We start from the raw sequence: 21431 nt of genomic DNA, 5'->3' as shown, positions 1-21431 counted from the left end.
GGCTTTTCCGTCAACAAAACTTCCCGACAATCTGGCCTGCATGTCCATGCGCTCCCTCGACCAACACCATGGCGTCGTACGTGCTGCTGCTCCGGTGTCTGTGATAGAGGATCTGCTAACCCCGTCCAGTAATATCCTCCAGGTCCCCTTTCGGCGCTCGCACCCCGTCTCCCTGTCGGATGCCATCACGCAGTACATCTCCACGAAATATGACCAACGCCCGGACATGTTCGCAGAGGACCTGCTGATCATCGACCGGCTGCGAAACGAAGCGATCAATGTCCAGGAGCCGCACATCAGCGGGATCAGCCGGCTCGTCACGTACGCGGCGCAGCTGAAGTGGCTGGGGGGGAAGTTTCCGGTGGATGTGAGTCGACCACAAAGCGATACGGGCAGTAGACGGACGGGGTTAACGCATGGCAGGTGGGAGTGGAATTCCCGTGGTTCCCCGCGTTTGGATTCAATACCTCTCGACCGGGTATGTGGGACAGATATTCAAGATGGGTCTGGTCGGTCCGCTGACAGGGCCCAGTTTCGCAGGATAACATCCGATTCGAACTCGCAAACGTCATCTTCAACCTCGGCGCGCTGTACTCGCAGCTGGCCTTCTCGGTGAACCGCACCACCTCCGATGGCCTCAAACAGGCGTGCAACTATTTCTGCCAGGCGGCCGGCATCCTGGTCCACCTGCGCTCCGATATTCTACCCGATCTGCGGACGTCGCCACCAGAGGATATGGACGAGATGACGCTGCAGAGTCTGGAGCAGCTGCTGCTGGCGCAGGCGCAGGAGTGTTTCTGGCAGAAGGCCGTCAAGGATGGGCTGAAGGATGCGTCGATTGCGCGGCTGGCGGCCAAGGTGTCGGATTTCTACGCAGACGCCGGGGATCATGCGGTGAAGTCGAATGCCATTAGTCCGGAGTGGATCCATCATATGACGGCGAAGCATCACCATTTCGCGGCCGCGGCGCAGTACCGCCAGTCGCTCGACTGCTTGGAGAAACGCAAGTATGGCGAGGAGGTGGCGAGACTGAGGGATAGCGAGGCGTGCGTCAATGAAGCCTTGAAGGAGTCGCGCTGGATCAACCGCACGGTGGTCGGGGATTTACAGGGGCTGAAGAACCGGGTGACTGAGGACCTGAAGCGCGCGGAGAAGGATAACGATATCATCTACTTGAACCCGGTCCCGCCCAAGTCGGAGCTCAAGCTCATCGACCGGGCAAGCATGGTTGCCGCCAAGGCGCCGTCTCAGGTGACGGATGCTATCTCGATGCTGGGCGACAACGGGCCGTTGGGTCAGCCGTTGTTCTCCAAGCTGGTCCCGTACGCCGTGCATATCGCAGCCAGCATCTATTCGGACCGTCGGGATCGACTGATCAACGAGACCATTATTGGTGAGCTGGAAACAATGACGGACAAGCTGAGAGAGTAAGTTGAGGCTACTACAAGGCTAGGCTACGGACGAAGCTAATTGGCTAGTTTGCTATCATCGTTGAATCTCCCGGGCTCTCTGCAGGCTCTCGAGAAGCCACTTGGGCTGCCGCCGACCTTGGTGTCCCACGCCGAGGAAATGCGTCAGCAGGACGGCTTGTACCGGTTGCGCAAGTCGCTTGAGGATACCGCGACGGTGAAGGGCAACGACCGGGCTGTGTATAACGAGGGCGTGGAACTCCTGGCCGCGGAAAAGGCCGAGGACGATGCCTCAAGGCGGAAATACGGAACCGATCGCTGGTCTCGGGCGTCGTCCGAGGAGGCAGCGCGGAAGCTGTACACAACTTCGGGCGAAATCGAGGGTTACTTCACGTCGGCGCAGAGCAGCGACAACCTGGTCGAGCAGAAGCTGAAAGGCTCGGAGGCAGTGTTCCGGGTCCTGACGGGCACGAACCGCGATCTGGAGATGTATGTGCCCAGCAGCCGGTATGCGGCGATTCCGCCGGAGGTCGAGCGCGAGGTGAGCCGACTCCGGGGGTGTCTGAGCGAAGTGAGCCGTCTGGAGAGCCGCCGCAAACGCCAGGCCCAGGCGCTGAAGGACAAGGCGCGGGCGGACGACATCAGTGAGTGCACGCCAGCGAGGGAGTTGAACAACGGCTAACAGTACCAGGCCCCGCGCTCATCAAGGAGACGGCCCGTCTGGAGCGGGAGTTCCCCATGCAGGCGATCCAGGCGAGCCAGTTCGAAGATCTGTTCGAGGAGCAGCTGCACCTGTACGACCCGGAGCTGGAGATGGTCGCGCAGGAGCAGCAGGACCAGGACGCGATCGCAGCGCGGGTGCGCGAGGCCAACCGGGCATTTACGCGGACGCACACGGGGGATGCGTCGACGAAGGAGCGGGAGAAGGCGCTGCAGGACCTGGAGAACGGGTATCTGAAGTACAAGGAGATCCTGTCGAACATCGAAGTGGGCCGCAAATTCTACAACGATCTGGCCAAGATCGTGGGGAGGTTCCGGGACGACAGCAAGGCGTTTGTGCACAAGAGACGCATGGAGGCCAGCCAGATGGAGGGGTGAGTTTTCTTCCTTCTTCTCTCCTTCATCCGTCAGATAACTGACTCCAGATAGGGACATCTCGAGTGTGGCCGCGATGGCGACGTTGAACATCTCTCAGCCGCTGCGACAGGCACCGGCGCCGCCCACGCCGCAGGCGTCGTACTCGGGCGGAGGTCAGCAGTACACCGCGCAGCCCAGTTACAGCGCCGCACCGCCGCAGACGTATCCGGCAGCGCAACCCCCGGCGGCGACGCAGCCCCGGCCAGAGCCCATGACGGCGCCGCAGCCCACGCGGGCCAACGCCCGGCCGCCGATGTCGCCGGGCATCTGGTCGCCCGAGATGGGCATCCGGTTCCAGCCGGGCCAGTGGGATCCGAGTAAGGGGGTGAAGTTTTCATAGGACTACATCTATCCATCTGGAGCTACGACAGACCATCAAGCATACAATTACAATGGATTACCGGGTGCATATAAACATACATACACATACACACATACACATACACATACATATAATGGCACGCCTCCTCTACCTATCTAATAAAAGCACTTCCTTGCATGAAGCAAACCATACTAGCGATCCTCGACAGGTCTACCACATCACTCCGTTTCTTATGATTCCACGGCGGCAAGTATAGGCGCCACCACGCCGTAAGTGTACAGATACTGGATCATCAGCCTTGTGTAGTGAGTGCCCGGACCGGAGAGAAGAAGAGACTCTCGTACCAAGCTGAGCGGGATAAAGAAGGGGGCCGTGAACACGCCCGCAACCCATGGATGGGAGCCTGTCGCCATTGCGGTTGGAAGGATTGGTTTGGTTACGAAAGAAGGTCGATAGTGGGCAGGACTGGTTCAAGGGAGATGAGACAACTAGCGAGTACCACAACCACACCATTAATACTAATATTAATACTAATACTATACACAGCCCAACTCACCCCCCTCGCCCTCGCCGTCCCCCCACGCCCTCTCCATAACCCCCGCCGCCTCCGCCGCGACACGCCTCGTCTCGACCCTCAACCCGCGCATCTCACTAAACCCCCTCAACCGCCCAATCCACAGCTCCCACCGTTCCCGCGGAATAGCCAGTCCCTTCCCCAGCCCCTCCCCTTCTTCGGCTTCTCTCTGCCTCTGCCTTTCCGCCGCCGACGTATCCAACGAGATCCCCACCACCAGATCCCGATTCAGGCCCGTCTGGCCCTCCCCTCGCCTTCGCCAAAGATCTTCCCCGAAGACCACGCCCCAGATGCCTGCGCAGGCGACACCGAGATCCATGACCATTTGGCGGAGGGGCGGGTTGTCGTTGGAGTTGTTGAGTGTTAGGTTTGTGTGCGTGTCTGTGGAGATGGACGTGCTTGCGGGTCTATCTCCACCGCATGGGGAGGAAGAGGATGAGGGGAGAGGCAGTGGGGGCGGAGGCGGGGGAGGGAGAAGCGAGAAGCCCTTCTCGATGGCACCACCTAATACGCCGCCCGCTACGTCCTCGATGACGGAGCCGGTCCAGATGCCCTCCGCGCCCATCAGGGCGAGGAAGGTCATCAGGTTCATCCAGGCTTCGGTTTCCGGCGGGGAGAAGCCGGTGAGGATGATTTCTCGGTGGTCGGTGTCTTCGTCGATGTGCTCGTTTGGCTGGTAGGGGTAGGGGTAAGGGTTGGCGGAGTGGTAATAGCAGAAGAGACCGCCCGGGGAATCGAGGAATGCTTCGCCGACTACCGTCCCAAAGAACGGGAGGGAGGGCCAGAGAATGCCGCGCTTGTGGCGGACTTTGGTTTCGGGGTCCGGGTGGGCGTTACGTCGGCTGGGCCTGGTGGTGGTGGTGGACGAGGAGGAGAAGTAGGAGGAGGACGAGGAGGACGCGTGGGGGTGGCGGAACGGGGAGAATACGGTGGAGCCTAGGTAGGGGGAGAGGGAGGGGTGGTAGCGATAGCCGTAGCCACGTTCGCTGTCGCTGTCGCTGGCATCTTCATCAGGCGTGGTGTCCTTGGTGGGGAGAAGGGTCGAGGGGATGGGGTCGGTGGTCGGAGTCTCGGTGAGAAGGTGCAGGAGGGCAAGGAGCTTGTGTTGCAGGGGGGTGGTTTTGGGACAGGGACAGGAGGCATTAAGATTAGGGGCATTGGTCTTGATCTTGATGGGGGCGGAAGTGGTGGTGAGGGGATCGTGAGGGTGGGGAGGATATGGGTTCTGATAGTGCAGGGAGCTGCATATACATCGCGGGAGGATGCGCGATGTATGCACGACGGACCGCCACAGGTCGAGGAGGTTGTCTTCTGTGCCTGGTCAGTCACCGAAGGACATCACACATCCAGTAGGTACATACCCACGAGCGCACTCTCGCTATTGTAGTAGACTTCATTGACAACGCTGACAATCTCCCGGGCTGCCGTTTCCGCCGACAGCTGATCGGCCATGTACAGCCGGATGATGCCCGTGAAGGGCCGGGTCGGCGAACCCTGGGTCCAGTGGTTTTTGGTGGCGAACGTGTCGATGTGGTGGTCCATAATGGTCGGTCTCGTGGGGAGGCCGTCCGGGATTAGACATTCGACATTCGACATTCGACATTCGAGGCGAGGTGAGTTGAGTTGGGGAAAGATACTGTCTGCCGCGTGCTGGTATGCCGTCCCGCATGTCGTGATGATGTCATGTCAGGTGATCCGCCAGCCAGCGGGCCACGATGGAGCGATGAAGCTGCGCCTGCTATACGCATGCAGTGGTAGGGCTATGTACGAGCGAGAGGTAATGTACAGGGTAGGGTATCTATCAGTCGGCGTCCTCCAATCCATCCGTCATGCTCAGGCCGGCTCCGCTCTCCGCCTCCCCCGGAACCGCCACCGGCTCCAGTCCCTCCGCCAGGAAGAAATCCAGCTCACTGGGCCCGCCCTGCGAATGCTCGTTCTCTGCCAACTGCTCCAGCAGACTCAAGAACGGGTCATTCTCGCCATCGCCGGCCCCGGCCGCCCCCCCGCTCCCGTCCCCGCCCCGCCCGAGCTGCCCTGGGACGGCGCGTCCGGCGTCAATGCCGGGCCTCCCGGCGTGGCCTCGAAGGGGAACGTTGCGTATTGCGGCTGCGTCGGCGGCGTCGGCGGCGTCGGCGCTGTAAACGTCTCCGCGAGAAAGGCAGCGGGTGAGTTGCCCACCCCCGGGGAGAACCCAAGACTGCCGTCGGGGAGATTCAGCTCTGGCTGAGGCCACGGTGGGGACGCCTGGAAGCCGATAGATGCTCGTCCTTGCGCCTGCAGTGCAGGCACTTGAGGGTACAACAGTCGGCCCGAGAAGTCTGGTCGATCCAGTACGAGCCTAGGCGATTGTCAGAGCGAGTAAAACCAATAACAGACATGAGCAGCCCACTTACGGTTCGTCCGCGTCCACGAGTCGGACGTGCCCTCCATCCACAACCAGCCCCGGATATCGATCCATGAAGTCCTCCAGGTGAAACACCGGTGCGAACCGCACCGGCCGGACCGCCATCGTGCGCACCACATCCGCGTGGCACACAGATATGGTCTGCAGCATCTCCCGCTGATGCTGCACCCCCGCCCAGCACTGCCGCAGCCACGAGAGTTGGTGCATTTCGCGCGCCAGGAAGTCTGCACTCGATGCAAACACCTCCCCCTCTCGCCCCTGGTAGTGCACGCCGTGAATGTGCACCGTGCCGGCCGTGCCAACACAGTACGCCACCAGGTCCGGCCACTCGATCCGCGGGGCGTGCCGCGCCAGCTCCACCAGCTCGGCAATCGCGTTGGCGTGCGAGAAGCAGAGCGTCGTCGCTTCGATCTGCCAGGACTGGTGCTGCCCCGTGCCCCGCAGCTCCACCAGGTCGATCGGCAGGAAGGGTCGGTAGAGCAGGCAGTGCACTTGATGATAGATCAGTTTACTTAGCAGTAGCAGCGTACTCTCCGGATGACCGAATAGCGTTTCGATCGACGCGAACAGATCCTGCGTGCCGGCTGCCCAGATGTCCAGTTCCTGGCGGATCTTAGATAGGTTGGAGAGTGCGTGCCACGGGAAGTGAGAATCCCCCTTGACGCCCCCGGCGGCCAGATACCGGTTGGTGACGCCCAGAATGCGTGTGATATCGACCAGAAGTGCTGGACCACTCGGGCCTTTCCGACGGTCGGAAGAGTAGTGGATGTTGGGACCGACCGGGTTGAAAAATTCCCCGGGCTCGGATCCGATGCCTGGGAGGCGCAGGACGATGGAGTGGTCCCTGACGAGGCCCGGTCGCCTGGAGCCACAGGTGAGGAAACGATCCATCACGTAAACCGTCCAGAACAGACGCCGTCTCGTCTCGCATTCCACCGGGGAGAGTGTTTGAGCGGGCGCCTCTCGATATAAGTCCAAGGCCAGAGCCATCGAGATAGCATTAGCTGGCAAGTCCATCAGTCCCTTGTCTTTAGAAGCCGGTATCCCACATACCTAGGACCATGTAGGCCGTCTTGCCGCAGCCGTAGGCGAAGAAGGTCTGGGAGAGCAGTAGTAGAGACTGGGTTCCCTCGATGGACGGATTATCGATGTCCACCAGTCGTCGGGCTTGTCGAGCATGATCCAGACTCCCCTGCGGTGGATTGGGAGTGGTGTATCTGGAGCCAGTCAGCCGGAGCACTCAACCCACGTTACGGAGGAAGAGAGACCTTAAGGTGAGCGCGTAGATAGCCATCGACAGATGAGTCGGTAATTGGCCATGCTGATGCCGTTGACGCGTCGTGTTCTCGTCCAGAATCCAGTACGGCTTCCCATGTAGACGAGCGAAGTAGGTGTCCAGCATGGCATCCGGCAGGCGAGGCTGCGGCTGGGGCGGCGGTGGAGGAGGAGGAGGTGCTGGAAAGCCATGGGGAGGGGGTGGTGGCCGAAACGAGGCAGAGCTGGATTGGAGCAGATGCTGCTCTAGCGACTTGATGGGCGAGGTGGAGGAGGTAGGCGAGATGGGAGAGTCCTCTTGCAGGCGTTTCTCCAGCCCGTCGACGCGTTTCAGCAGGGCCTCGAGGACGTCCGTTTTGGGCCCACGCTTCTTGGGAACGGCGTCTACCGGGGATCAGCAAGGCCCACGCTGTGATGCGGGGTGGAAACGAGGAGGCTAACCATAGATGCACGGGCACTGGAAGACCTTGCAGGCCTCGCAGCTCGGGCGCAGGCGGTTACATTTGATCTGGAGGGTCAGCGGAGGTCGATTGAGGGGTGGAGCAGCCAGTCGGGGGGGGGGGGGGGGGGGGGGCACCTTTCGCTTCCTGCAGGACTTGCAGTTCATCGACTCGCGGGGTTCGGCATTGGCGCGACGGGGGGTGAGACGGTCGATGCTGACCTGGGGGCGGGACATGGCATTGCCTGTGGTGTGTGGACATGAGAGGGGGAGGGAAGAAGGAAGGAAAACGATCAGACAGGAGGGGAGGGGAAAAAAAAAGAAAAGAAAGAAAAACAGACGGGGGAGGGAGTGTGGGGAGGAGAGGATTGGAGATGGGGGAAAACAGGTGAAGAAGAAGAAGAAGAGGCGGCGGGAAGAGGGGAAGGAAAAGGAAGAGGAAGGGAAAGAAAAGCGAGTGACCCCGGATTTAAACAAACGTGGAGAAGCCGGTGGACTAAGGCCTAAAGGAGGCTAGCCGGGGGAATGCGGGGGATGCAGCAATGAGACGATCAGGAATCAATTGACAGCGGAATCAATCAAGCAAGCAGCGGTTAAATGCTTAAATGCTTCATCATTCTCCCCGCGGCGGGGTTTTCCCGCTTCGAGCACGGATGCCCGTCCGCTTGAGCCACACTTGTACTTGCAAGGGATCATAATACACTCCCCCTGAAGACTCGAGCGAGCGAGCTGATCGCCTATTCTGCAGCCGATTGGATTTTTTTTTTACTTGCTTTTGCTTATAGTGCAGCCGGAGATATGACTCTAAACCAAACTAGCAGCAATCCCAGTCGTCTTAGGCAGGCTAACAGCCGTTTAAAGGCCTGCACAACATTCTACCTATTCTTAAACTGCCCAGCCTGCTTGCTACTGCGGTCCCCACTATCCTAGTGGTTGGGGAAGGATCAGCCTTGTCATACGGTGCGAGCATATATACTTCTATATCAAGATTAGAACGGAGATGGGAAGGATGTAACGGCAAGATTCACGCTTGTGTATGGAGTCATGTCGTCACAGTTTCATTGACCATTTACTTGTTCTATACATCCATCCCTCCATCCATACATCATGATCATCACCATCATCACCATCAAAACACCCGTCCCGACGCCATGCGCACAAAATCAAACGGCACGTTCTGTCCCACCAGCAGTCGCAGCGTCTCGACCGTCGTCCACGCATCGACATCCTCGATCCCATACGCCGTCCATCCGGCCCGCACCGCGACCCCCACCGGATCCCCTGTGCGCTCGCCGCGCGTCAGGTCCAGATACACCTTCCCCCGGGTCGACGGCGGCGACGCACGCCCGCTGCTGCGGTAATGCCGCAGCAAGGGCTGCACCAGCAACGACTTCTCCGGCGGGAGCGCCGACACCATCACGAACGGCTGCTCCACCATCTTCACCGACTGGATCGACGTGAACGGCTCCAGCCCTTCCGCCAACGGCCCGTGCGCCCGGAATCCAACCGTGTGGATCGCGCCCACCCCCAGGCTGCGCAACGCGAAGATCGTCGCCGACGCCTCGCTCTCGCTCCCCGCCAGGATGATGGCCGCCCGTCCAAGGTACGCCGACGGTACGTAGTCCCGCGTCAGGGTCGCCCGGATCCCCTTCCACGTCGCGTTCTCGCCCATCAGCGGGGGCTGCGGTGCCGGCCCGCGCACCGCGACAATCGTGTCGACCAGCCCGATCGCCCGCGCGGCCTCGCTGACGGCGGGGATACATGCTGTCCCGCTGGTGATCGGCGGGTGGACGGACGCTCCTCCGAAGGTCGGTTGTGTAATCACCCGCTCAATGGACCCCGTGGGCCCCCGGTCGATTGAGGTCAACGTATGCGGCAGGCTGAGCTCGTTGAAGCACTTCTCCATAAACATCGACTGTGGAGTCGATCGGAAGGACCCGATCGCGTACAGATCGCGCTTGGGAAGCTGCCCCATGATGTGGAGGGCCTCGTTGATCTCGGCCGCGGTCAGCTGCCCCGGCGCGGCGATCATCGGCAGCAGGGGATGCGTGATGGGCGAAAACACGGTGTTGAGCGCACGAGACAGCTGGCCCATCTGCCCCATGTTGACGGCCGATAGCAGCGGGTACGAGCCGTGGCTTTCTTTGACCGTTGACCGGAAGTACTCGAGTTCGTAGTTGGCCTCGATCGTATTGACCATGGCAATCATCTTGACAATATCCGCATATTGGGCGCTCTCCGCAAAGATCCGGGGCGCGTCCGGAGACGTCCACTTCCACGTCCCCGAGAAATCGTGAAAGGCAGACATGATAATGCTATTTCCCTTGACCTCGGACAGTCGTTTCCGAATATCATCGGGTAGCCAGAGCTCGACATCGATATATTCTACCCCCCATTGGATGGCCCGACGGAGATACTTGTAGAACAACGTCGGGTCATCCATCGGAAACTTGCCGTTCTCCTTCGTGCACCGAGTGGTGAAGATGATCGGCAGTTCCGTATGCTGCCGCAGTAAAATCAGCTGCTGTCCCACATAGCGCAGGCTCGGGACCGGGCTGGACATCCCCTGCGGAGAGGGATCGACCAGTAGATCGACGCGGATCTCGACAGCATCCGATCCCACGGAGAGGATGTCGAGGTTGGGAAGAGCTGCATGGACGTCCGGGAACGTAGTCGAGATGAAGTTGGTCCGACTCTTGGTCTTCAGGTCCTCGTGCGGTCTTGTTTGGCCCAGTATCAGCGATAGGAAACGGGTGAGGTCACGGCGGAAGAAGGGACTCCGGAGAGAATAGAGGAATTCATAATGGCAGCAGTCGCTGAGCGCTTCGACCGGAAACGAACCGTCGTCGACACAATGGGTATTGACCAGAATGCAGGCCGTGTGGTCGTCATCTTGCAGACTCCGAATTGAATCCTCCGTAGCCAAAATCCCCACAACAACCGCGGTACTACCCCTGCCCAAGGTGGACAGCGACGCTTCTGTGGTCCATGGCTTGCCGAGGATCTCTGCAACGACTTGAACGATAGCCTCCTGTCCTGGCGTGTAGACCGTCACTACCGTCCGCGCGGGTTCAGGGGGGAGGATCTGGGAGGTCGAAGCGAAGGCCGATGAAGTGGAGCCTTTGATAGCGGTAAGAGTTGAGGCAGCGGCATCAGCTAGAAGTGTCATGCCCAAAGGCTGATGAAGGGCCGTCTGCATCATCTCATTGCATACGCAGTGTACTGCACGTTCTCATACTTGATCCCAGTGGCGGTCGGATGCCGGTGATCGAATGCGACTTCACCGCCTGATTGTTTAGCAGCAGTAGAATGACGGGATGTAGGGCTGGAGTGGCATTGATGATGGCCAACCGATGTCGGAAAGGGGAGGGAATGTAAGTAAAGGCTGTCTGCACGAGGGCCTGAGTACACCGACCAGAACAGAAACAGTGAGGATGTCAAGTACCACAGACGGGAGCGGGCGGAGAGCGGGCGGGTTAGAGCGTAGTGTTTAATAGCCGGACGGGGGAGGCCTGGGGGGGGGCGATACTAGGGGACTAAAGCTGACCAACGAAGTGGGAGAAAGCGTGGAAGAGGGGACCGGAGGACAAGGGGGGGGGAGGCGAGAAAAGGGACGACATCTGCTCGGGACAACGCGAGAAGATTAACCCGACAATGGATGGATGGGATGGGAGGAAGATTGGAGGTTGTGGAGGTTTGGATGACGGCTGAATTTCCCCGGAATCCCAACTCCGCCTGCCGGGGGGCGGAGTCCATTTCTCCGCCAATCACCGGCGGGCCCGGCTGGTCCTCTCCCGCCTCAGGCCTCAGGCCGGAGAATGCAGCCCTGAGATCTATCTACTAAGGTGTCTCTGCTGGGGGATGCTTCTCTTCATCCGGACGGAAGACGCAGTACCCATACCGAGACGATCGCCATGAGCGGGTTCAGGGTTTTGCAGTTACTGCCCAGATTGACTTTCGTCTACCTAAGTAAAACCTACGAGGTACCTACCAGGGAGGCTTGTAGCCCCGGACAGTACCCCGTGCCCTATCTGACAATAGCCTCAGCCAAATATCCAGGCAGCCAAATAGGTGGTTCCAGCGATCACCATCCCTCATCCCTGTCATTGGACAGAGCCACGTCTATCAGGCCGATCCTTCTACCGTCCACGCTCCATAAGGCTCCCATGATACGAGGAAAAAACCCCCATAACGTTATCTAGGTCGCATCTTGTTGGCCCGTACCTACCCGTCTATCCACTACCAGCGCCCGGGTCTACACAGTAATAGCGGTGACCCAGCGTAGTACCCAGGAGGCCAGTTGACGTTGCATCCCTCGGATTGGCCACCGTCTTCGTCGTGGCTCAGGATGTACCCGGAGACTCCGGACGGTCCGCCGCAACGGCCACATCAACCAGCCTTACAGCCAGGGCATCTGATGTTACTCCAATGTATCCAAGGTGCAGGAAGTGGTCAATTGGTACAGGCGAGTCCTTATGTAACATGACGACAGAATCCACCAATAGCTCAGACGGCATTCAAAATAAATTAAAAGAAAATACCAACCAATCGAAAGGGGTATTAGAAATCAGAAGTCAAAAGGGCACGACGAAGAAGGGGAAATACAGTAAATAACATCAGGGAAGAAAGTAGACCTGCTCCAAAACCGGTGGATGCTCGTTCATGTTCAGGGGAATCGGTGCGACACGATGTATGTATGGGGGAGGGGAGGTATGTGAAGGTATGTGTACAGGGATGCCCATATGCATGCGATGACTGATGTATGTACTTGAGACTGCAAGGGCCGGGGGTGAGTGGCACGCCAAAAGATCATCAACCTGCGAGACACCAATTGAGATTCGTCATCTCCACGGGCGCAGGATCAGCAGCCCCAGAGCAATCCTGCCCGGGAGACGAGCGGGAGACTGGATTCTGTTCATGTGAACCTGTACATGCTCCGAGGCCGTCTATCTTAGCCCTCTGCTGTACGAGCTGCTCAGTTTTCAGTATGAAAGAAGCTCCGACTGCAGTTTGTCATGGTCTGCAATCTAAAGGAATTTTGTTGTACCGGCATTTGGCGCACCGTGCGACGAGTGTTTCAAACGTTGTGACGGGCCACTCGCAAGTGCTTTTCGTAATAGCAACCCACAGCACGTATCCACAGGACGGAGCTATCTGCATGCAATAGCAAATAGGCCATAGCCAAGAGAGACGTAAGAATACGTGGCAAACGTGTGTCACACGGGGCGGTGCTATATCCAATAGTGATCGTTCGGAATGTGCACTCCACCAATGTGATCTTTCATCTTTACGGAGGTGAAATGGCGAGGCCGTTCATGAGTTTGGGGAGCGGCTTCCTGCGTGCAGTATTTGCCGTCTTCGAAACCCGAGGCGCCCCATGGATCATGCGGGGTTCTTTCATCAGGCTTGTATCGAGCTTTGCCGGTGCTGTCAATGAAAGCTTCAGCGTTAGCCAAGGTCGCCTGGGTGAGCGGAGAATAGACCACACAAACCTCTTGAAATCACACGGGTGTAATCCCCGGAGATGCTCTGCTGGCTTCTGCTTCCCCCTGCAAAGGAGGTGGCACTCGCCGTTCGCCAGAGGTGGTTTGACGTGTCAGATAGGAAGTCGGTCATACTACGGCTGGAGAAAATGGAGGACCGGCCCCGATTGCGCTTTGATAGGATGATCTCGTCAAAGAGTGCCATCCGAGGATCCCGGGATTTGGGGTTGATCCGCTCCCTTTCGCTGATAAACTCGTTGAAGCCTAGCGACATGTCAGACATTGCAACTTCACATGCGAAGGGCTAGTTCGCCTTACCTTGGGTCTGTTGCAGAACCGCGATATATTCCGCGTGTTCCCCCGGCAAACTCTTCATGAATGCCTCCACGTTGAAGTTGTAAGTCAACCCAGCTTTCTTCTTGTCGCCGGTAGCCGGCTGAAGGAACTTCTTGTAAGTGTAGAACAAACTGGCAAAGCATCTAACAAATGCGGCACGGATTTGCTCGGGATGGAACGCGGCCGGGCATACGATGCATATCTGGAGAGCACAACGGTTGTGCACCACGGTCTTGCAGGCAGTGCACTTGTACATGTTATCCTCAGCCCGGTCATCGCAGATTGCACAAGTGGCCTTGTCGTCCCACGGCTGCACCTGCAAGCAATGTCCCTCCACCCAGCAGGTACCCTCGGAGTTGTGAATAGGCTGTGCGGAAGCCGTGGGAACAATTGTCGACGCGGCCACCGTGGACTGTGCATAAACCGATGGCGCATAGGTAGACCCGGGGTTGTAGTCGGTGTTCAGTGTCGTAACAGACAGGTTGGGAGCGTGGCCCAAGAAAGGAGCGCTCGGCCGCCGAGGAACACCGGTTCGCATCTCCATTCCGAACGAAGAACTACGCCGAGAGGCCGCATCAAAGTGACCGGAGCGTTTCTCTCGCAACGATGCCTGCAAGGCCGTTCCGGAGGAGCCAGGACCTGGTGGGAAATGTCCGGACGTTGGGGAGATGTCTCTAGGGGACGGGGGAGAGCCAGTCTTGGATGTCGATCCAGTTCCCGGTCGGTCGGGACCCCTGGATGAATACCCCCTCGAGACAGCCTGCTCGTAGCGGGCGTGCAGATAGGCGTTGAAAATCAGTGGCTGGTACGAACTCGGATGGACGGAGCTCTGTCCGAACGCACTCGAATTCAGACTGACGTATTTCGCCAACTGCGTCGATTGTGCCTTGGAGGTAAAGATGGAGGAGTTCTCCGACATGAAGGAATCGAACGGGTACGTTTCAACAGCATAAGCAGGCGGCCCGGTGGGAACTCCGCATCGGCTATGGTGAGGGGCTGCCAGCTGAAGAAGGGAAAGCAGCTTCCTCCGCTGGTGGCGTGGGAGAGGAGTCGGCCGAACCGTGCTTTCAATAAGGTCGGCATCCAGATCTACCAGCACGAAATCATCCGAGGGTAGTTCGACCTTCTCGTATCGGCGCTCAATACCTATGATGTAAGGACAGGGGGCTTCGATGGCCTGGACCAGTCGTGCGGGGAGGATGGGGATCAGCACTCCAGTCCATTGGATCGGGAACAATAGATCGACGAGTGCTTTGGTTGCCAGGTACAGCATCGAGGTGTGGGATGACAAGAAGATAATGCGCGATTCGGTGAGAGCGTACTCGAACAGGATGACGATGTTCGGTAAAGATAGCGCCCGAAACAAGGCATAGATATCGGTGTTGCGAGCACCTGGCAGCTCATTCGTCGCCTCCTTGCGGGCAAAAAGACGAAGTTCGCGCACAGAGAGCTCCACCTGGGTTTTGGACGAGTTGGGGCTGAACGCCTCGGTGCACAGATTCATCACGTATCGCTCCAATGGCTGCCAGATGCCCATCCGCGGGGAACTTGGGGGGATTCGTTGGATGCTGCCGTCGGTCATGGGGATAACGACGGCCTTGAGCCACTCCTTCCAGAAACTGGTCATATTCTCCTCCCGTCCAAGAATACCGTAGGCGCGGGGGATCCAGAATCCGGTGTCTCCATCAGTCAGCCCCTCGATTTTCGATGCTGCGCCGTGGCGCACCGGCCGCAGGAGGTCGGTCATCAGCCCGATCTTTTCTTCGACCGCACTGATTTCATCCTCCAACTGTTCTCGCGACTCGGAGCCCGAAGGGACCGTGGGAAGCTGAGCCAGAAGTCTTGAGAGCTTGGCCCGCTCGCTTGCCAGCCTCTCACCAAGACTTGCTGCCAGCTCTCGTTCCTCATCCGTCATGTTGTCCTTTCTCCATTCCTCGCAACGCTTCTCCAATTCCTCGGCCGCTTGCTGGTTCAACGGGATCCAGATGATAATGCAGATGGCGTGCAGGCGCGAACCGTTGTCGGTCGTCATGACGAATCCGTGCCAGGTGGAGCGCGGCCTCTGATCGGACGAGACGATATTGATGTCGTTCGGGAAAGCAAACATAGGCACGTAATCTGGGAAGTTTCCCCGCTGCTTCAATTCGTCCGACATTCCCTTGGTGGGATAGCGATCGAGCAGGACAGGCTCGAATCTTCGTTTCAAGGGATGCATGGTGGGGGAGATCTCCAACGGCTGGGGGACGGGTATGACTGAGTTGTAATTGCTAAGGCGTCGCGAGGTCCGGATAGAAGCTGTAGATGCCTCCAGTTAGCAATCGCCGCCTTTATCCCTTGCCCCATACTTTCCCCTCGACGGGATCACGACTTACCTTGGCGGGCGATCGATGGCTGTCTTTTCATACTGTTCATATCCCTAAATGCCATGTGTCGCCGCACGCTACCAATGCTGGACCGGATCAAGCCCGTAGGCTGGGGAGTCTCCTCGGAGACGATCTTCTGGGTGCGTAGTCTAGAGCGGGGACGTGACGAGGGGGTGATGGCACCTGCGCTGAGGCTAAGATCGCACAGGAACGATTCCCGCTCGGACGCAAACTTGACCAATGCTTGATCGAAATCGAAGTCATCTAGGAAGGAGGAACCTCGGGGGGAGGGGGCACCCTTGATGGTCATACTGCTCCGGTTGCTATGGGAGCCATTCTCGTTCGGCTCGGAGTCTCCTGGACGCATGGAGAACCGCTGGACGGAGCTGCGGTTCCCAGCCATGGAGATGGGACGGGAAAGGCTGTCCAGATGGAGATCGTGGGACTCGGCGTCCGCATCTTCCTCGATGGTATCGGTCACGGCGGGACCCGGCGAAGTGGCATTGTTGGCCCGGTATTCCTCCCCTAGCCTGCGATATGTATCCAGGACCTCTGTGCCATCGACACCAGCGATCCAAAAGTAGTCTGCGAGCGGGGTGGTGGGCGCCTCGGGGGCGGAGGAGGAAGAGGAGGAGGAGAAGGAGGAGAAGGGCATCTCGTCGAATGATCGCGGAGGAGAGGGCGCAGGGTTGTTCTCATCAATCGTCACAATTCGTCGACTTCGTCACAGCATGAAGCGAACACGATCCCAGGATGCTCCTAGTCTGCGGCGAACATCAATGGGCAGGGTAATTTTCAGCAATCAGGGGCTCTGGAGGGGACGGGTGGTGGGTAGGGAAGGCAGTGGGAGCTAGAACGCATAAGTCTGGAAATGCGACGCTGTCGCGACCGCGGGGGGGAGGAAGGCTGGGACGGGGACGGGGAGACTCCGGCGTCGGCGGTACAGACGCAAGAGAGGGGAACGAGAGGATGGAAGGTGGAAGGGCAAGGACAAAAGGTGAGAAGGGAGGAAGAGGAGGAGGAGGAGGATGCGGAGTGTTGATCTGCGCATTGACGAGAAAAAGGAGTACCGGGTCAGTAGAGGAGAGACAGGTGAGGGGCCGGAGAGGAAGGACGAGACAAACTAGAAAAGGAGGAATGCTTTGACAGGTGTCTCTTTGTGTAGAGGAATGGGAATGGGAAGAGTGACTGACTCCGTGGTGGGTTCGTCGTATTATTATCCTGCTTCTTAATTATTTCAGACCTCCTGGGCCTGTCGTTTCTATTTTATTTGGCAAGATTGAACATCCCGGGTTTCTTTTGGCGTTGGGATATTATTTTTTTTTTTTTCGAACTAGAGCGCAGCATGCAGACGGATGGTTGCGTAGGCCGTCGACACTACTACTACGGAGTACTAGAAGGGGGGGGGGGGGGGGGGGAAGCGAAACGGCTGCCAAAAGCCCAATCAATTCCAGCCCAGGCGCCCCCCGTGTGTCCCCTCTTTCCCTCCTGCTCGGTCCCTTCACTAACCACTCGGTATTCACCAATACTATCAACTACGGAGTACGACTGCCTAGTATCTATTTAGCAGTAGCAGATGCTTGACTCCCCGCTTCCCCTGCGCACACGCACGACTGACTGTCACCGCGACATTTATTATTATTATTATTGTTGTTCCTCAACTAAGTACGGAGTACTACCACACTACCACTGCCAACTACCGATCGATGATGAAACCTCCCTCAGGGAATTTCAATCCATTACTATTCTAGACCCCCCCCCAAAAAAAAGAAAATACGGAGGAGCAAAAAAGAAAAGAAGAAGAAAAAAAAAGACAAAAAGGCAAAAAGACAGAAAAAAGGCGGTACCAATGGTTGGGATATCAATTGCAGGTGGATCACCATGTCAAACAAAGAAAGATCAAAAGGAAGAAGCTGGCAGGGAAAGAAAAGAAAACCATCCCAAATAAACGTGCAGGCCTTCCTAGATGGGAAACGGGAACATCCCTGCTGCTGCTGCTGCTGCTGCTGCTGCGACGACGACTCCTCTCCCTCCCACAGTACTACTTACTGCTACAGTACTACCACATCAGTACTACTACATACAACCACATACACAGTACATAATCGTCCTCGGGCCCCAGATGGGTATTCCGTGCTCCAGGCAGCCAGGAACGAACTACTGCAAGTGTGCATGGATGGGTGCATTCACCCAACCAGCCAGCAACTCCCGGCATCAGCGGTGGTACCAGGATCTTCTGTTCCGCCCGCCTTGTCCGGAAGGTCAAAAAAAAAAAAAAAAAAAAAAGGAAACACGCAAGGTACTGGTACCACCGCCAATAATAACCCCCGAAGCTTACCTGGTCCTGGCTCTATTTCACGACCACTCCAGTACAATGAGGTAGGTAGCGTATATACTGACCGGACAGCCCTTCGACTCGAGGCACCCACTTGCTGCTTGCATCCCCCATCTGTGAGGGACAGGGACGGGAGCATATCAATCGCTGGGCCCGGTGGAACCCGTCGCGCACAAATGGCTTGGCTCACCGGCGACTCTTCCTCCTGAATGGCCCTCGTTGCATTGAGGCCAGAGAACTACCGTTCGGGACAACCATGGAAACACAGACCATTACGTCGGCTAGGATCATATATCTCCGAGTGCTGAACTTTTGGGGCTGAGAGAATCAAGGTCCAAGGCCATGTGGGCCAGCTCACGACTCACTGCGATGCGAGTCTTTGCCATGGAGCCCATCCATTATTATTCCCATTATACATTCCTAGGACACATGGTCCGATCATTATCGTCCCCATTGGGACTCCGATCGGGAATCTTGATCGTGCGGTGGATTGGACCAACGGAGGGGTACCTATGTACTTGCGACCTACGCCCACAATCCACGCACGCGCACAGCCATCCTTCTTACGACTGACGCTTTTGGGGGGGCATTGAGCCACGCGGTGCGAATAGTAGTACACAGTACCCCGTACTTATGTCGCCCTCAGAGGATGTACAGTAAGTTGCTTGGTACTCCAGCATTTCCATGATTGGACGACCAGCATCGCAGCCATGGAACCGGCGGTGCTAGAGCTGGAACTGGACAATGGTTCCTGAAAAGGGGAAAAGGATGCCGATTGCCTCCTGCGGAACATGGCTGCCGAGGTCCAGTCCGCCGCCGCCGCCATCACTGGCATGGTGGAAGAGTTTACACGGTAACGGGAACAGGAACAGGAACAGACTGCATTTACTTTGTACAAATCTGCGACAGATAAGCAAGCAAACTCGAGTGGGGACGGAAATCCCCAATCAATCCCCCAGCCTCTACCTCCGACAAAAAGGAGTGGAAAATGATAGGACGGATATTGAGAGCCACCCGACATGATCCTCTGGGCCACCACTCCCGACCACCCAGAATTCCCAGGGAAATGGCCCGGGGTTGGGCTGATGATCCATGTGGAGCCGAAGCAATGACGATAATGCGGTGCCAAAAGCTACACTTCGCCGGTCGACACCCCGGACAGGACCAGATATTAAATTTGAGAGGATAATGATGAATCCTAATCAAATCTTATTGCGATGAACACCCTGTCCATAGTGCACACCGATTCGCGGTTTCATCCCCCCCTCCCCCCCTCCCCCCCTCCTACCACGAACCCATTCCGACAGAACAGATAAGGCCGATGCCGATGATTCCGTTTCACCATGCCTTCAAACCTAAATCCCAGTTGTGCGTCCCACCCAGTGGAATAACAAATCCCATTATGTCTGATCAAACAGAGTGGCAGAAAAAGAACAAGCCACCAAACACTAACCAAATAAGCGGTCTCCCTCCATCGCAGCACACAACACCACCATGCAAAAGAAAAAAAAAACCCCCCAAACCAAAACCCAAACCCAACCAGCCTCAACCCTGCAGATATTATTATCTATACGGAATAATGCATTTATTTTTAAATTTTAGGTTTTATTTTTAACCCTTGGATACTCGCTGCCATGGGAACTTTCAGCCCCTCGAAAAAAGAAAGCAAGAAAGAAAACGAAAGAAAGAAGAAGAAGAAGAAGAAGAAGAATGAACGAGATGATGGTGATTCCAATAATGGTTCCTTGCATAGCCCTACTTCCCCAGACTGCTGCTGACCCGCAGGACTCTGCATCAACCTATGTACGGTCTACATGAGGGCCAAGAACCAAGCATCTCACCTGCCTACGGACCTACGGTACATATGCCCGTCTGAGTAGTGGTGTTACTACTGCTTCGGGGAGCTAGAACTGCTTCCGATCTGTTCCTAGGGCTGTTACAACACTCGCCCAGTGCGGTCCAGCCTGGTCCAGTCCAGTCCATCTGTCGACCAGGTATGTACATACTACCTACATTAGGTACGATATGTACGGAGTACACCGTCCTCGACAGTACAAACTACAAACAGACCAAGTGGACAGTGGGTTAAGTGGAAACGTGCCGGTGACAGGGACGGTAACTAAACTATTTTCAATTTGCAGGATGGATCACACATGGGATAAATATTATGTGATCAGGGAGGGGAGGTGAAAGAAAGGGGGTGGTGGGTGTGAATAAGTGGGTACTATGTACTAAGGTATGTGACACTCCGTATGGTATTGTTTTCCGTCCATCCAACATCCATAATAATAGGGATGAGATGGGATAACTATCTCCTCTTCTCAGTCTGTCACTACTAGCAACTCCGTCCCACATCCAGATTTAGCACTCCTTCAGCGCAGTGTTACATGTTCTCTCGATGTTCGAGATGTCGTGTCCAGCCTTCGGTTTCACATCCATCCTGACTGAATAGTAGTCACAGTCATACCCTTATTAATAGTAATCCCAGTCATACGGGTGTTCTAACTTCTAACCAACCTAGCCTGTGAGTAGTAGGGTGAATGACATTGTCGGTGTCGGTGACGGTGTCGTTGTCATCGGCATGCAAGGTCCAAAGGAAGGGCTAGACTCTCAGATGCAAATGCCGACCGACCAACCAACCCAACAGCACAGCAGCGCCAACATGCCGTTTCACCCATCCCGCAGTCTACACTCTTACTGGTAAGACTAGGATGGAAGGGGCCGAGGGGCAGACGCACACGACACGACACACATGCACAACACACGGCTCGTCGTCCCATCCCATCCATGATCCATCCGGGAGATGTGTGGGCTGAGTGAGGTAAATTTAGGCTGAGGGTGGGTGGGTTGTGTCTCTGCGCAACCCAAAAATAATATCTATGTATGGAACTGCGTATGTACAACAAAACAAGGTAACAGATGTCTGTCCTACCTACCTAGATATCTCCTGGGCCAGAATTGATGATCACCTAACTAGATATTGTTTGTCACACAAATAGCACATGGCTGGCCCTGGCCTGGATCAAACTAACTAGGCTATCTATCTACTACCTATCCCTCCCCAGAATTAAATCTATCTATAGAAAGAACAAAAGAAAGGCTAGACTGCCACCGAAGTTCCCGTTGCGTCGTACCTTTGCGCGCCCTCCTCCTGCTCCTCCTACCGACCGCACCAGAAATACTACTGATGTACCTAGGTACATACATAGATAGGTACGTACATATTTTGATGTAGGTACATACAGATGGGCCAAACATATGATGTTCTTCCCGTTATTCCCGTGTAACCACTACCACACATGCCGGAAGCTCGGGATTGGCTGCCCTGGAAAGGGTTGCATCTGTGCTACACAT

General features: G+C 56.8%; 8 protein-coding genes across 8 annotated transcripts; 3 read left to right on the top strand and 5 right to left on the bottom strand.

Annotated features, from left to right (window-relative positions):
* The first annotated feature begins 37 nt into the window (after window positions 1-37).
* On the top strand, window positions 38-2992 carry BO70DRAFT_386518 (putative pH signal transduction protein PalA). Its single transcript, XM_025545827.1, has 7 exons — window positions 38-76; window positions 130-367; window positions 424-478; window positions 533-1427; window positions 1479-2053; window positions 2101-2503; window positions 2559-2992. Exons 1-7 carry the CDS (start codon window positions 69-71, stop codon window positions 2884-2886), a joined length of 2502 nt encoding a protein of 833 aa, XP_025400826.1. The 5' UTR covers window positions 38-68; the 3' UTR covers window positions 2887-2992.
* A 106-nt stretch (window positions 2993-3098) lies between these two features.
* BO70DRAFT_428310 (uncharacterized protein) lies at window positions 3099-5421 on the bottom strand (the record flags this gene model as incomplete). The annotated part of the gene is made up of 4 exons (XM_025547959.1): window positions 4804-5421; window positions 3425-4753; window positions 3213-3271; window positions 3099-3152 (listed from the first exon to the last, which is right to left on the bottom strand). The coding sequence occupies exons 1-4, from the start codon at window positions 5036-5038 to the stop codon at window positions 3099-3101; spliced, it is 1677 nt and encodes a 558-aa protein (XP_025400825.1). The 5' UTR covers window positions 5039-5421.
* Window positions 5244-7797, bottom strand: BO70DRAFT_370301 (transcription factor domain-containing protein; the record flags this gene model as incomplete). Its single annotated transcript, XM_025544729.1, has 7 exons — window positions 5244-5448; window positions 5484-5780; window positions 5836-6850; window positions 6900-7063; window positions 7115-7505; window positions 7563-7629; window positions 7699-7797. The coding sequence occupies 7 exons, from the start codon at window positions 7795-7797 to the stop codon at window positions 5244-5246; spliced, it is 2238 nt and encodes a 745-aa protein (XP_025400824.1).
* An 805-nt stretch (window positions 7798-8602) lies between these two features.
* BO70DRAFT_361100 (type I 3-dehydroquinate dehydratase) lies at window positions 8603-11159 on the bottom strand. Its single transcript, XM_025542969.1, has one exon. It carries the CDS (start codon window positions 10757-10759, stop codon window positions 8690-8692), a length of 2070 nt encoding a protein of 689 aa, XP_025400823.1. The 5' UTR covers window positions 10760-11159; the 3' UTR covers window positions 8603-8689.
* Window positions 11160-12847: 1688 nt separating this feature from the next.
* On the bottom strand, window positions 12848-16397 carry BO70DRAFT_395370 (dDENN domain protein; the record flags this gene model as incomplete). Its single annotated transcript, XM_025546529.1, has 4 exons — window positions 12848-12987; window positions 13053-13307; window positions 13362-15674; window positions 15752-16397. The coding sequence occupies 4 exons, from the start codon at window positions 16395-16397 to the stop codon at window positions 12848-12850; spliced, it is 3354 nt and encodes a 1117-aa protein (XP_025400822.1).
* Window positions 16398-16569: 172 nt separating this feature from the next.
* On the bottom strand, window positions 16570-16908 carry BO70DRAFT_361099 (uncharacterized protein). Its single transcript, XM_025542968.1, has one exon. The coding sequence runs from the start codon at window positions 16791-16793 to the stop codon at window positions 16593-16595; it is 201 nt and encodes a 66-aa protein (XP_025400821.1). The 5' UTR covers window positions 16794-16908; the 3' UTR covers window positions 16570-16592.
* Window positions 16909-17233: 325 nt separating this feature from the next.
* Window positions 17234-17829, top strand: BO70DRAFT_224779 (uncharacterized protein). The gene has a single exon (XM_025538757.1). The coding sequence runs from the start codon at window positions 17319-17321 to the stop codon at window positions 17688-17690; it is 372 nt and encodes a 123-aa protein (XP_025400820.1). The 5' UTR covers window positions 17234-17318; the 3' UTR covers window positions 17691-17829.
* A 1591-nt stretch (window positions 17830-19420) lies between these two features.
* On the top strand, window positions 19421-20825 carry BO70DRAFT_378883 (uncharacterized protein; the record flags this gene model as incomplete). Its single annotated transcript, XM_025545298.1, has 7 exons — window positions 19421-19445; window positions 19680-19802; window positions 19863-19935; window positions 19986-20071; window positions 20130-20192; window positions 20255-20313; window positions 20599-20825. 7 exons carry the CDS (start codon window positions 19421-19423, stop codon window positions 20779-20781), a joined length of 612 nt encoding a protein of 203 aa, XP_025400819.1. The 3' UTR covers window positions 20782-20825.
* Window positions 20826-21431: the final 606 nt, after the last annotated feature.

Source organism: Aspergillus heteromorphus (genome assembly GCF_003184545.1).
Source record: "Aspergillus heteromorphus CBS 117.55 chromosome Unknown BO70scaffold_8, whole genome shotgun sequence".
In the NCBI taxonomy this organism is placed as follows: domain Eukaryota; kingdom Fungi; phylum Ascomycota; class Eurotiomycetes; order Eurotiales; family Aspergillaceae; genus Aspergillus; species Aspergillus heteromorphus.
Note: the sequence above shows the minus strand (reverse complement) of the source record. Positions and strands in the feature narration are given on the sequence as shown.